At 46.1% G+C, this 14989-nt stretch overlaps 1 protein-coding gene and 1 non-coding gene across 2 annotated transcripts; both read right to left on the bottom strand.

Annotated features, from left to right (window-relative positions):
• Positions 1–1184: 1184 nt before the first annotated feature.
• IRF2BP2 (interferon regulatory factor 2 binding protein 2) lies at positions 1185–7017 on the bottom strand. Its single transcript, XM_048486001.1, has 2 exons — positions 5563–7017; positions 1185–4766 (listed from the first exon to the last, which is right to left on the bottom strand). Exons 1-2 carry the CDS (start codon positions 6584–6586, stop codon positions 4057–4059), a joined length of 1734 nt encoding a protein of 577 aa, XP_048341958.1. The 5' UTR covers positions 6587–7017; the 3' UTR covers positions 1185–4056.
• A 7498-nt stretch (positions 7018–14515) lies between these two features.
• On the bottom strand, positions 14516–14590 carry TRNAT-GGU. Its single transcript has one exon. It is a non-coding gene; the product is annotated as a tRNA-Thr (tRNA).
• Positions 14591–14989: the final 399 nt, after the last annotated feature.

The following is a 14989-nucleotide window of genomic DNA, read 5'->3' as shown; positions in this document are numbered from 1 at the left end:
CCAAGAACTGCTTGTATTTCTGAAGCGCATTGTGCCCATCAACTGCAGAAATGGCATCATGTAACTGTAAACTGGAACCTGTCCACTCGAACCACAAGCCAAACACGTGGGAATATTTGGATTTATGCCGACTCAACTCCATTGAAGTAACTAGTTTAAAACATTCTGGTTTAACTGTGCAACATATCAAGCTATGTTTGTATGTAAATATGTAAAGTTAGTTGCCCATCTTCTTGTACCTCAGCAAAGCAACTTTGAATGCTGAGCAACCTGAATAGCCATGTAGCACTCCAGGACTAGTGTTTGATATTCTGGACTCATTAAAAAGTTTCCACTGAAATTCTGAAGCTATGTTTTAAGAATAGCAATATTTTTTAAACACATCATAATCTCATCTCAATCCTATTTCAACAGTGTGTTCAGCAGTAAAATTTAAACCAGTTTCTTGATTAGGAATATCTTTCTTAAATTTGTGCATGACAATCCATCTTTGTTTTTCCCTACATACCACAATGCAGTAATGACAAAGGCAACACCAAAAAAAAAAGCACTAGTCTCCAGTCTTAAGTGTTTTTGAGCTCAATTTTTCCTCACTTGCATATGCTGAGGATAGCTATTTGCCTCCAGACTTATGATTCATATAGGATTGTCATATTCAAGGAGCACTTTTTGGAAAGCTCCAGCAGAAACTGTGAAACACCTGCTTCCAGTGACTCTCTTAGGTCAGTGGAATACTGTTCCTGATCTTCCTGGTAGTAAGAGAAGAGTTTGGGTTAGGTACAGAGAAAATATTCCTAGAACCTGTTGCCATATAAAGCCATTGGGAGAAGACTCCTAAATAAATCTTTACACAAGTGAAACTTTATTGGGTATGTAGCTCAAATCCCTGTAAGCTGTGATGGAATTGTTCTTTGCAAGACTTCTCTATTTCTGTGGAACTCAGAGGGCAATGGAACAGAAAGGGTTCATGAGAATATCTTCTGGTGAAAAAGTGATCTTTAAACTTACAGTTTGTTCTGTCTTTCCCCAAACTTCTCTTTACCGGTCTAACAAAAGAGGACAATTTTTTTAATTTAAAAAAGTCCAGGTGATTTGGCTACTGTCCATATATCTTAGCAGCTGCAGTATTTTTTAATTTTTTTGAATAAAAAGGGAAACAAGAAGAGTACACTCACAGAAAAGTGTTTAAAGCTCCTAATTTCACTTTATTTAATGCAAAAGATAAAAAATAATTGGTAAAAATAGTAATGTGTTAAGTTTAGCAACTATAAACAACAAAAGCATAGTGCAGGTGATCTTTCAATAAAAGTAACTTGAAAGTGTACTGAAGGTGAGATTGAGAATCTCACACCTCATTAAAACAACATTTTGCTTTATTGCTATACAAATTATCACCATTAAAAACTTCCAAAAAGTAAGGGTGCAAGCCTGGCTCCATTGACATGGATGGTTCTCATTGGTTGCAATGGAATCAGGGTTTCCACTGTTATCAGAGATTAATGGTAGTACTGTTGCAGCTAAAGCACTTAAAAAAACTTTGTAGCCAAGGAAATGTTTAGTAAGTATATAATGACCCACTGAGATGTCATAAATTCATCAAGAAACAAATTAAAATGGCAATAAGTCTGAGAAATCCAAAAATCATTTATGAGTTTGTGACAGTTCTGAGATATGAAGTTATATGTCTGACCCGGTCATTGTAACAGGTTTGAAAAGAGTTATCTAATCTGGTGGAAAACATTAAAATTCATTTCAATGGTATAAGACCTAAACTTTCCTACATTTTAAGCTACTTTAAGGAACAGCAAGGGGCTACAATATATGAATATCCTTATTCAAGAGTAAGTGTAAATAAAAGGACATTTGTTGGAGATTCAAATTAAATGCCTCTTAATACCTCAACATTCCTGAATAACAATAGCCAGAAAAAAAGTTATCATCATCCCACCTCAACTCAGAAGCTCAAATCTGAACTATGTGACAGGACATCACAATGAACTTTCTGTAAAATTTTAGTTGGGATATTATCTTAGAACACAGATTCTCCATGGTACAAATTGGTATAACACATGAAGTATCATGTCAATAAAGACTTTTAAGAACTTCTTACCATCTATCAATTCAAATTCCAATTTTAATAAAGTGCCTAAATACACATTTCCACATACTATAGTGGTTCCAAAGAATCCTTTACAGTTGTATATATGTGTGTTTTTTTCTCAAACTGTCTAAATATGTTTACATAAGACACCAGTTTGGACTATATGTATTTCTATCATTTTAAAGAGTAATGAATTGATTTATCATGCAACTCTTGTTATTTAATATTACACTGACCTGTAATATGAAACACAATGCTAGTGGATGTGCTTATTAAAACACTTCAAAAAGAAAAGTTACTGTGCATGTGCAGTTTGGATTTTTAAATGTCATGACCATTAAAAAAAAAACCAAAATCTATTCTGCATTAAAAAACAGCCTGAACATTATTACATAAGAACAGTCTGACCAAACAGCATCCAAAACTGTTAAACTTAGTCGTACAGATTCTTTCAACATCAATACGTATAGTGTTATTTGCCACAGAGATGGGGGGACCTTATAACCACCTTTCTGCTTCAAACAGTTGCTTGCGACCATATTATAAACACTCAACTACAAGAGGTTGCACAGCAGTGTTGCTAACACAACTGCAAACAGCACAAAAACACTACAAGAAGGCTTAACTATTTCTAGTAACTGATGATTTATTGGTTAAAAATGTCTGCTGCCTTATGCAAAAAAGTGTGATCAAAATAGTAATTTTACAAAAGAATTCTTGAAAAGTAGTCTAAAAGGCAAGGCATGCCCATGTGAAGCTGCAGTTGACATAAGTTCCGAGTCATTTTATTCAAATGAGAATTAAATGTTTTCTCAACACAATTGTTAAGAAACGTCAGGTAAAATTTTCCATTCTTCTTTATTCTGTCAACATAAGCAAGCCTGGCAAAACCTCAAATGCTGGGATCTGCCACTACCTGGTAATATGATGTCAGCTATAAAAACAATAGTCTCTAGTAAGTAAATTCAAAGTCCACCTGCACCATATTAAAAACCTTACCTCAGAGATTTCCACACAGACAGGAAGAAAATGGCAATATCGAATGCTGCTGAAAAGGTACAGATTTGTTTAAAAGATGGCAGTGCTATTCTGTCTGCATCAATGTATGGTTAATGCAATAATCAAACTATGTCAAAAATTCTGCATGAACGTTATGTAATCAATGAATAAATGCAGTTTTGCAATCTTACAATCAACCACTTGAACAGTGGTCAACTCTGCCTTTTAATTAAAAAAAACCCCTCACAGAATCCCTAACGCAACAGCTCCTCGCTTCCCATAGTGCTTTGAAGGAAATTTCCTTCTAGAAACAAGTCACTCCAAGAATCTGATAGTCTTGCAGCTGCAACAAGGGAACACTGCTTCCACAAGAACCCCCTTGTGCTTTCTCATATTCACCTGCATTTAGACTGGTCTAAGGGGCATTATGGAGTTAATCCTACCAACAACTTTAACACCATGTTTATATCTAAAACCTGCATGCCTTCAGCTTGGTGGGAGTTGAGGACAAAAATAAGGAAATCACAGACAGTAAGGCAATCGTTACAATGTCAGAAGATGTATTTGGCATTTAAAAAGAGGGAAGGGGGAAACAAGTGCATACAAATACAGCTAGAAGCATTTCTTGTTTGCTAAGTGCTCTGTAGAAAAAGCAGCCCAAGTCACAGCCTACACTGAACAGTAACTGTCACCAAGGAAGCACAACAAAGAGTTGCTATAACAAAAAAAAAGGAAATGCTCTCGTAAGTACATACCTTTTTGTCTTCAAAAATATAGAAACACAATGTATTCAAAAAAAGAAATCAAAATTATACAGCCATGTTTTATGAAGTCTACATTTCCCTTGTCTTGGATATATATATATTTATATATATAGATATTTATAGATATTTATAGATATATACAATTCAAGCAGTTTTAGTTAATGGGGACATTGCTCCGAGAAACTGGGAAAGTCACGAGTCTCTCTCTTTTTTCACTTTCACATCACCTGCAAGAATGGTTGCAATCTCGCCTTGCATGAAGGCCCAAGGGACATTGGAGCCCACCAGAGGGCACTTCTCGCCACTGGGACAATACACCTCGCCACTAGCACCTTGCTGTTTGATGCTTTGTCTGGAGCAAGGGAAGCAAAACTTGTGGGACGGGACAGAAGGGCACTGCACAAAGTGGGTGTCTTCCAGGCGCTCGTGACACAGAGTGCAGCACAGAGGGACGCTGGCTGCCAGAGAAGAGTCTGGGAGGCTGGCAGGGTGCACTGGCTCCATCCCTCCAGTGTTTGCTCCTTGAGTTGACACTTCCCTGCTAGGGCCCAACCTTCTTTGGTTCACAGACGGAGACGGTGGGCTACTGCTATTCCTCCTTGTGGTAGAGTGAACCTGGTTGGCATCTTTGGAGGCATGGTTGCCCCCAGCATTGTCTGCGACCAAAATGAGTGCAGCCATAGGGGACTGGCCATTCTGGACTGCCTCTGGTGGTGTGGTCCGGTTAGAATGAGGGGAAGCAGTGGGTGGAGGGGGATTCATGAAAGATGCAGCTGCCATTGTTATTTTCATCCCTTCTGATGAAGTTGGTAACCATGGTTGTGCCTCTCCATTGATTTTAGGAGGTCCAGCTTCCCCTTCTGGCTCTGGAGAAGGCTTTCTCTTCCTTGCTGCCCGTGCCCCTATAAACACAGGATCGGAGAGGAGAAAGATGTTGCAGAAATACAGCTACACCAACGTGTGTGCAGATGGCAAAGTCCGGGGGCCACAGTCCAGTCCTGCCAAGTACTTAAGAGATAAGCTGATTTTCAAAAACTGGCTTAAAACCAAGTCACTTTGCCTTCCCTCGGGTAGTGGGCCAGCAGTTGAAAGGCAGGCAAACATGCCGTGCCACTGCTTACGCTACAGTACATGCTGCATTCAAATGCGCCTGCACTGTACCACCCTCCCACGCTGGCCTGGAGCCAAACAGCCACTGCATCCTGGTAATCCTCCACTCGCTCAGAACACGGCCAAGCATGAAGCAAAGCACCAGCAACAGGCGGTGCACGCTTGCACCGTCCTAGACCCTACTCGACATGCTTCTAAATGGGGATTACTTGTCAGTCTGCTTGTACCTTTGCACAGGGAGAGCCAGAGCTGCACAGAGCATGAGGGCCAGGTGGAGTGGGGCTCTCCCATTCAGCAAAACGCCTGCTGCTGCTACTCCTCACTGCCTTGAGCGCCTGGGCTCAGCTTGCAAAGGAATGTGGCCGGGGCTATAGGGAGAGGAAACCCTCTCTGTCAGCGCCCTGACTCATCCCTCTTACGCTGTTTCAGCACACCAAACACTGCGCTCGGCTCTCAGGCACCAGGAAGTGGGCGAGGAATGGCGCCCCTCGCTTGTTTTTCCAGGGGAGAGGAGGGCCCCTCCCTCCCCGGTCTCCCGCCCGCCCGAAGCCCGGTCCCAGCAGCCGCCTGCCTCCCCAGGAACCTCACCTGATTTCGCCATGGCCCCGTTGCTCTCGTAGCCCAGCAGCCTCCCGCTCGCCATGCCGGGCTCCTTCTTGAATTTGCTCTCGTAGGGCCCCGCGTGGGCGCCGTGCTGCATGGCCAGCAGAGTGTCGCGCACCGTCTTGGGCTTGCTCACCCAGTCCTGGTCCGAGCCAGTCGCCACCGCTCCACCTCGGCTCTTGCTCTCCACCCCCAGCTGGTCCAGGTTGTCGGCCGAGCCCCGCGCCTGCTGCTGTTGTCCCTTGTCCTTGCCCTCTAGGTCGCTGGCTCCGCTGGCTCCGCTGGACGACGACGACGACGAGACCGAGCCGGGCCGCTTGTGCGCTCCCCCTTCCCCAGACTGCTGCTGGCTCTGCTGCGCCTGCGAGACCGAGACCTGCAGCGGGGTCGGGGCTCCGGAGATGGCTGCCAAGGAGGCGGCTGCAGCCACTGCCGCCCGGCTGTTGATGCTGATGGCGGCGGGCAACGCAGCGCCGTTCATGAGGGGCACCAGGGTGGGGGGCACGGGGTGCGTCCGCCGCGGGTTGGGGCTCTGCCGGTTGAGCTCGGGAGGCTCCTCGGGCTTGGAGAAGCCGTTGGGCACCAGGATGCCATTAACCTGCCTGCCGCCCCCTCCGTACTCGGCACCCAGGCGCGGCGGCGGCCGCTCAGAGGCGGCGGCGGCGGCCAGCGCGTAGCGCTCGTGGGGCTGCTGTGGGGCGCGGGAGGCCGCCTCGGCTGCTGCAGCCGCCGCCGAGTGCATCTCCTTGGCGCTGAGCGGCGGGGGCTGCTGCTTGGCATGGGGTGGCGGTGGCGGGGCCCGGCCCTCCTGGAAGCTGTGCGCTCTCTTGAGCTGTCGAGCCGTGTCAATGACGAACTCCACCCGGTCGGCCCCTTCATAGTTGACGCAGCCCCTGCAGACGGGCTCCGTGAAATCCCAGATCATGGCCCACGGCATGCGGGGCAGGTCGCACAAGTAGCACGATTGCCTGCGGGAGGCAGCGGCCACGGCCACCGCGGCGGACGACATGGCCCAGTCCAGGGGCAGCGAGCGCCCCGCGCCTCGTCCCCGGCCTCCGCCTCCCCCTCCTCTTCCCACTGCTGCTCTTCTAGCCACCGGAGAGGCTGTGTGTTTTACAGCTGCCGCAGGCTTTGGCACCGACTGCCGCCTCCCTTTCCAAACGAACGGGGAGAAAGCCCCCTTCGGCCAGGCTCTCCTAATCCCCCCGGCTGCAGGCACTCACAGGGACGTGGCGAGGCGCATCGCCCAAGCACGGCAATCTCCGGCCCCCACTACGGCGTGCTGTTCCTCCTGCCCGCACCGCGCTGCTCGCTACTACAGCGCTGCCCGCCGGCTGCCAGCCGCCCAGACACTCACACTGGGGCGGGGACTCCAGCCGCCGCCGCCGCCGCTGTTGCGCTCTGCTCCAGTGACTCGATTCTTCGACAGTGCCCAGGAGCGCCTGCGTGCAAGGCTCTCCCCCTGCCTTCCCCCCTCCTCCCTTCTTTCCTCCTCCTGCTGCTCATTGAACTTCTGCCAAGACAACAAGAGCTGCAAGAATAACCAGCTCTCTCCGAGTCAGCACGCCGGGGGGAGGGGGGAGGGAGCGGCAGGGCTTTCGCATATGTGAATGGATGCAAAATGTGGGGATCTGGGAGCCTTTCCCATCTCCTTCCTCTCTCTGAGGCTGAAATGCAGGAGGGTTTGTGTGATGTTTGTCATGTGAACGGCTATCCGATTTTTAAATCTAGGTTATCCGAATCCCTTGCTCCAGTTCTTCAAGCGTCTATCTATATTGACTCCCCGCACCGTGTGACCTTTGGCAAATGGCTCCGGGACTGCTTCTTTAGAACTGAAAAAAACCCAGCGGAACTGAAGCTTCTGGTCTTCTCAATAGCGCCCCCCCCACCACCACCACCACTAAAAATGTTTAATTATAGTACACTAGAGACAGGAAGGGACGTGTGTACGACGACTGTATGAGTGAATCTTTAGGATCGCTGCCACTCCTTTCAGTTACATTAAGAATTGTTATTCCCAGTGTGCAGATTTATTTTAAAATAAATCCCAGTCCTACTGATTTTAACAGGAATTGCTTTCAAGAAAATGCAGATGCGACCAAAGCCTGCAGATGCTACCTTAAGCATAGATAACCTGGGAGTGCCATGGAATTCGTTGAATTTACTTCTGAGTAGGCATGTCCAGAAACTGAAAACTTGGAGCTGCGGCTCCCAAGCATGCTAATTAAGAACCACTGACGTTAGTATACTGTACTTGACAAATGAAATGCAGCTAAGGTGAGGATGTATTCCCAAAATCGCTTACTCGAATGGTGGTGCAACTTCCCCTTGCTACCCACAAACGGTTTAAGGTTGTTGATACGTGAGGTTATTTTCGAAACCCGTGACAAATGAATAATTCTACGCTGTAGCTATACAATGTTCAAAAGGCATCCGAGAGCAGGTTTACACTTGAGAAGCCCCACAAAAGGGCATATGGAAGCTCCGAGTTGAAGTTTTGAGAATAGCCGCATGGGTAATATACACAAAGTTTTTACAACCTGTTATGCTTATTCATCGCTTTTGTATTTGGCTACACGCAGTGGTAGCAAGCGCCATTCTTTTCTCCTTTTCCCAACATAAAACTAAACGCGACCATTTGTTTTAGGAATAGGGGCGTCTCTGCCTCCCTCCCCTCCCTTTACGAGCAAAACGGCGTTAATCGTGCAAATTCACACAGCACACATGTACTGTATACGCAGACTTTTCATAAACAACTGATCTCCTTAACCAGTTCGCCTGCAGATACTCTTCGACGACACACATTCCGAACAGCTCATTTGTCATTTGCGTACTAAGAGTGAGGAAGGGGCTGCTGCCACTACAAGGAAAGGCATAATCCTACTGTATATATGTCGGTGTCGCTCTGTGTACGGATGAGATTGTGCAGGGTAAACAAAGTGGAAGCGCTTCCCTAAAACCCTTGCGTCTGGGTCACCGTTCCCACAGAGCTGCTGAGTTATGTAGGTTACAAAGGAAAAGGGGGAAGGGAAAGGAAGGCAGCTCTGACGTCCGCATTTTGTTCAAGGGCTTGTGCCGCACTCTCTGCGCAGGCGCACTCGGAGACGTGACTCTATGCAATTGGCACTTGGAGCCTTACTAAACAAAATGCACATTCCAGGGACCGAGAGAGACCCACAGCCAGCGCCGCCACTGCGCCGTCACAGCTTTACGCGCCGCCCTCCTTGCTGCTATTTCTGGGCTCCAAACGGTTCCTCCTCCCAGCGTTTAACTTTTGCTTAAGGTGGCATGAAAAACATGCAGGGAGTACTGGGCTGGGTAAAACGGCGGCGTTTACAGTAGAGCTCTTTCTGTAGTGTTGTGCATTAACAGGCAGTTCATTTTAAAAGAAAAGACGCGGGTCTCTTGATCCTGTGTAGTGAATTCGGCAGTGCAGTGCAGATCCTGGTTCAACAGTCTGAATAATTTGCAATGTTAGGTCCAGAGGGTGGGTAGGTAAGTCAGTTACAGCAAAACCAAAAAAGCGGGGGCGCGTTAAAATGTCGTTTACTGCCGCCATGATTTGTCTCTGCAGCAGCTCTGCCTGTTTTACAGTTGCGGACCGTTCCGTCGTGAGCTGTTTCGCAATTGCAGACCCTGTTGATATTTCCCGAGGGCATTTGCAAATAAGATAATTTTGAGAACTCGTGATTTGTTTTTAATAATCCGCACGAGCCTTTTCGGTCCTTTTTTTAAACTTTTTTTTGTTACATGTTCAAAAACAGCCTAGTCTTGCTCCCACTGCAGTGAATGCAAATCTATCCGTTGACTCACTGGCTCTGATACTTACCAACGCCTTTTAGTTGTAACATGAACCTAGGAAAATGTTCCTCCCCCGTCCTCAAGCTCAGTTGCTTTAGCTGTCAGCTTTCCGACCGCCATTCTTTTCTTTTTAATGCAAACAAACGCCCCAGGCCGATTTTTAAAAATATCTCTCCTTTGAACTGGAAAGAACTGGTTCGTGAGTTGGAGGAGCAGAGTGTAGATTATAATCACTACAACGAGATTGGCAAAGGGGGGGGGGAGGAAAGGGAGGAATCATGCTGACGTTTCTGCCTTGTTATTGAAAATGCAGAGTTGTTTGAACAGCTTTTCCTAATGAATCGGAAGGGGGGGGCAAACCGTTCTTGGTTTTATTGATTTATGGATAAACCTGCTCCAAAAATCACATGGCAAACGTTGAATCCAATATTAACCCGCGTTGGATTTACCAACAAATATTTCCTGAAACTCCCACCGGGATTTCCACAGTAGGTGTTGCCGATTGTTACAGATGCGTTTTCAAGGCTGCCAGACAATTCTACCAGCCTGTAAACCGGTGCGGCGAGGTTGATGCACGAACCAACTTGTGAAGGGAATTGTGCGGACGACACCCCCCCCCCCCCCCGCGCCTGTTTCTTTCCCTTGGAAACTTCAACCAGGGATAAATGGAGGGGAGTCCTGTTGTTCTCTGGCGCACTGCGGGGAGAATCGTTTTCTGTCCTTCCATGCCTCCCCAGGGAAGTTCTCAGCACTGCATTTGTTCAAGGCCACTCATACGTCGTCACCCCCACATTCGTTTTCTTCTCTGCCACCCCCCCACCAATATGATCGATTTTAAACAGACTTGGGAAGGATATTTTGTGTTACAAAGTGAAATCTACTCCTTTAAAAAAAGATCTATAGTTAAAAGGGCTGGGTTTTACCTAACCTTGGAAACTGTCTTGCTACCTGCTTCCTAACGGCCATGAATGTCTACAATGCCTTTGAAATGGCATCTACCTCCATCCGCCCAACCCCCTCAGCTCTTCATGTTGGTTTGGGCAAGCAAAGTTTAACACGCCTTGTTTTCAGTTTCAAAACCGCCATGCTTTTTGCATTGTCGGTCCGTCGATTTTTGTCAGTTGTGCTCTCTTCATTCTTTGTATCTGTGCGTGTGTGTATTGTTGATGTTCTAAAGGCGCTCTATACTTTTCGTCAACAGATTTTTGTTTGTGCCTTCCACCCACTGCCCCGGTTCTTTCTCCACGGTGAACTTGGACTCTTTCCAACGCGGCTGCAGCACATACATACACACACGCACACATACAACAAGCGAGAGGGAGAGCCGGGTTTCTAGGGTGAGGCAATGCGTCTGCAATTCGCAGAGACAAGGCTGGAATTGTAATTGCTTCCATCATGTGATGGCTTATGAAAGAGGAAGTTCGGATGCTTTAGTCACGTACTGCTGTGCCCTCTCGCTTAGCCTCCAGGTCCTGTAAAAGGGGGGAAAGAATGCATATATGAGTTGTCAGTACTGGTGGAGAGCCAAGAAATAGCCTGTTGGAGCAGGGGAAAGATTGTGAGCTGCAATTAGCCAAGGGGGGTGGGGAGGAGACTTTTCCCTGACGGGGAGACTTGGGGAAGGGTCGTTTGCCTCTCCACGTCCTAGTAAGGTTATCAGAAACGACCCTCTATAGAGGACTTGACATGTATTGATTGAATGGTGCACAATTTTAAAACGAAAATGTGTTTCGTTCTGGGAAAGGAAAAACAGAGTAGGTTTTGTTCTTTTTTTTTGAAGAAAGGCCGCCCGTCTCCTGTTTCTCCCCCTGGAAACATGATATTTTGCAGGGATGCATACGTTTTCCAGAGTCAAACAATGGCGTGTGTGGGAAGAGTTGCTCTTCTGAACTGAACGAATCAAGCCCTTGAAACTTAACCTCTTCAAGGCTTCCATTGTTGCCTAGTAATTCTATATTTAGGAACAGTTATTGCTAGAGGACACCTAATGGTGGTTGGCTGTAATGCCAGGCACTGGCAAAATAGCTTGTATAACCGTTGGAGAAGACAAACACAATAAAGACTTCTGATTATGTTCTTGACTAAAATATAAAATCAGGAGTCCTGGCATATGTTCTTTCAGGCACAACAGATTTCATAAACAGGGAGGGTAGTTTTATGCATCACAATTATTTTAATTTTTTAAAAAGTCTGTTCTGTTTTTTAGACTTCTTGTTGGTTCGACAACATAAATTCCTATTTCATTGTTTATTGAATGCCCCATCATCTTGTTGATTGTATTGACTCAATCTGTGTTGTCCACCTTGAATCCCAGTAAAACAGTTGGACTGCAAATGATGTAATAAATAAGAGACCTTTGGCACCCCTAGAATATGTTAACTAAGGAGAATTAGTCTATAATTTGGCAGCCTCAAACTGACCTCTATCAGAGGATCTCAGCACCATGATCAAGGACGTAGGTAAGCTTCATGTCCGAAGCTCCGCCCCTCCGTTTGTGGGTTTTAAAAACATTTTAGTGTTTTTTCGGTTTTTGGCCTGCAGGGGGCGCATTGTTTGAGATAGCAGCACCAAACTTTCAGGGATTGTTTGGGGGATGCTCCTGGTGATACTACCCGAGTTTGGTGAGGTATGGTTAAGTGGGTCCAAAGTTATGAACTCCCAAAGAGGGTCCCCCCATCCTCCATTGTTTCCAATGGGAGCTAATAGAAGATGGGGACTACACCTTTGAGGGTCCATAACTTTGGACACCCTGAACCAAACTTCACCAAACCCGGGAGGTATCATCAGGAGAGTCTCTTACTGATACCACCCAGGTTTTGTGAAGTTTGGTCCTGGGGGTACAAAGCTATGGACTCCCAAAGGGGGTGCCCCATCCCCCATTGTTTCCAGTGGGAGCTAATAGGAGATGGGGGCTCCACCAAACTTCACCAAACCTGGGTGGTATCATTAGGAGAGTCTCCTAAAGATACCCTGAAAGTTTGGTGCTTCTAGCTTAACAATTGCACCCCTGACAGCAGGCACCCCCCAAATTTCCCCAGATTCTCCTTTTAAATCCACCCCCTTCGGCATGAATTTAAAGGGAGAATATGAGGCCCTCAGTTTAAAAGCAGAAGAAGAGTTGGTATTTATATCCCCCCTTTCTCTCCTGTAGGAGACTCAAAGGAGCTTACAATCTCCTTGCCCTTCCTCCCTCACAACAAACACCCTGTGAGGTGGGTGGGCCTGAGAGAGCTCCGAAAAGCTGTGACTAGCCCAAGGTCACCCAGCTGGCGTGTGTGGGAGTGCACAGGCTAATCTGAATTCCCCAGATAAGCCTCCACAGCTCAAGTGGCAGAGCAGGGAATAAAACCTGGCTTCCCCCCCACACACACACCATAAAAAATCTATACCTACGTCCCTGACCATGATCATTGTCACCTATGTGAATGTTGTCTACTATTAAGAATTGATGTTCTCATAACTGGCATTTACTTTAACATATGATTGATGTTATCTTCATTTTGCAAAGGATAAACAAAAAGCAGCATTATTTTAGTCTCGGAGGCACTGGTTAAAATCACTGCTGTTGTTAAAATCACTGCTTAGTCCTGGGGAAATCATTCAGTCTAGTCTATGTCAAAGAAAAACTCTACATAAATTATTCTAAATAAATGTTTTGGACTGGGAAATTCTAACTTGTACCTTATACGAGAAGGATTGGGAAGGAATAAATTAGAACAGATCTCTGCACTAGAAACCTAAGGAGCATGTTTCTGGTCCAACCTCCCCCCACCCCAGTTTTTGGCAAATTTTCAGACTCTTAGTGAAACCAGTATTTGTCAAATTTGTACATCGTTTGGGGAAAGAAGTGGAAACTTACCAAACAATTTTGCTAGTTTCCTTGTTAAAGGCCTCCAAATACTCATATTCTAAGTTATCTAAGGTATGAGACCCCCTCTGAAACCCCTCTGTAACTTATGGAGGCCAGGGAAGAGGAGGTTACAAATGTTTGTTTCTTCTGAGCTCAGAATGAAAACTGACATTGGGAAGTTGATAGGAGAAGACATGCAGAATGTGAATAGGGAAGAGGATTGGGAGAATATTCCTAAGTGTTTCTAATCAGCCAGCATGGTGTAGTGGTTAAGCATGGTGGACTCTTATCTGGAGAACTGGGTTTGATTCCCCATTCCTCCACATGAGCAGCGGAGTCTTATCTGGTGAACCGAATTGTTTCCTTTCTTCTGCATATGATGACTGCTGGGTGACCTTGAGCCAGTCACAGTTCTCTGAGAACTCTAAGCCTCACCTACTTCACAAGGTGTCTGAGGTGGGGAAGTGAAGTGAAGGGAACTTTGAGACCCCTTGAGGTAGAGAAAAGCAGAATATAAATCCAACACTTCTTCTAATGCGGTGATCACCAACGTGGTGCCTGTGGTTATTCTGGTGGCCACCATTGTGTTTCCTGGTGCCCATTTTATTCTTTCCCAAAGCAGAAAACCATTCTGAATTTCCTCCATCTCACAGGAGCAGGAAGTGAGTCTAATTGAGAAAGGCAGACTATAAATAATTTAAATAAAGGAATACAGAAAATATCACCTTTGTTTCTGCAAGAAACATATATTTGGAAACAGCTCCTCCATCATAGGAGAATGGGCTTAGAACCTTACATCTTATAATTACTGTCCCTAACAGCCATATTGTGATTGGCATGCCTTGCATAGCAGCTACATGAAGAAGAAGAGTTGGATTTATATCCCCCCTTTTTATCCTGCAAGGAGACTCAAAGGGGCTAACAAACTCCTTTCCCTCCTCCCCCCCACAACAAACACCCTGTGAGATAGGTGGGGCTGGGAGAGCTCCAAATAACTGTGACTAGCCCAAGGTCACCCAGCTGGCATGTGTTGGAGTACAAAGGCTAATTTGAATTCCCCAGATAAGCCTCCACAGCTTAAGTGGCAGAGCGGGGAATCAAAGTTTCTCCAGATTAGAGTACACCAGCTCTTAATCACTATGGCACTGCTGCTCCTGAAGGACATACAAAGGTTGTCTCACACTGAGCCAGATTGTTGTTCCATCACAGTGAGTACTGTCTACTCAGACTGTTCACCAGGATCTCAGGCAGAGGTCTTTTATGCCACCTGTTACCAGACCCTTAAACTGGAGAGGACAGGAATTGAACCTGGGACCTTCTGCACACCAAGCAGATACTTTACCACTGAGCCACTTCCCCTCCTCACCATTTTGGAATGGCCCCACTTCAAGGGAGGCTGGACCTTTCACTTCAGCCAGAGACGTCTTGACCCCTACCAACTCTGCCCACAGCTGTTTAGCAGGGGGGAATAGCTAGGGGAAATGGGGTGATCAGCATTACAATAATGCCATGGTGTCACTTTTAGTGTGACCCAAAGTGATGTCATTGTGTTGGGTGATGCAATAGCATTCTCCCAGCACTCTATGATTAACTCCACTCCCATTTCAAGTCTCCTGCCTGTTGAAAGCCTTGGGTTCACAATCTTACCCACTTCTCTTGCTCAGAATTTCAAAAGTACCCACAGGCTCAATATGGTTGGGGTTGCCTGATCTAATGAGGTATCTGATACGTGTGTCCAAGAGTTAGTCTCCTAGTCAGGAA

The sequence above is a fragment of the Sphaerodactylus townsendi genome, linkage group LG01 (genome assembly GCF_021028975.2).
Source record: "Sphaerodactylus townsendi isolate TG3544 linkage group LG01, MPM_Stown_v2.3, whole genome shotgun sequence".
Classification (NCBI taxonomy): Eukaryota; Metazoa; Chordata; class Lepidosauria; order Squamata; family Sphaerodactylidae; genus Sphaerodactylus; species Sphaerodactylus townsendi.
The sequence above is the reverse complement of the archived record's forward strand: the minus strand, read 5'-3'. Positions and strand labels throughout refer to the sequence as shown.

Bases quoted from the DNA above. Each gene is read 5' to 3' on its own strand.
- IRF2BP2 (XM_048486001.1), bottom strand. From the start codon at position 6,586: ATGTCGTCCGCCGCGGTGGCCGTGGCCGCTGCCTCCCGCAGGCAATCG. The intron at 4,767-5,562 runs GTGAGGTTCCTG...CTGTGTTTATAG, and splicing joins CGGGGCCATGGCGAAATCAG to GGGCACGGGCAGCAAGGAAG.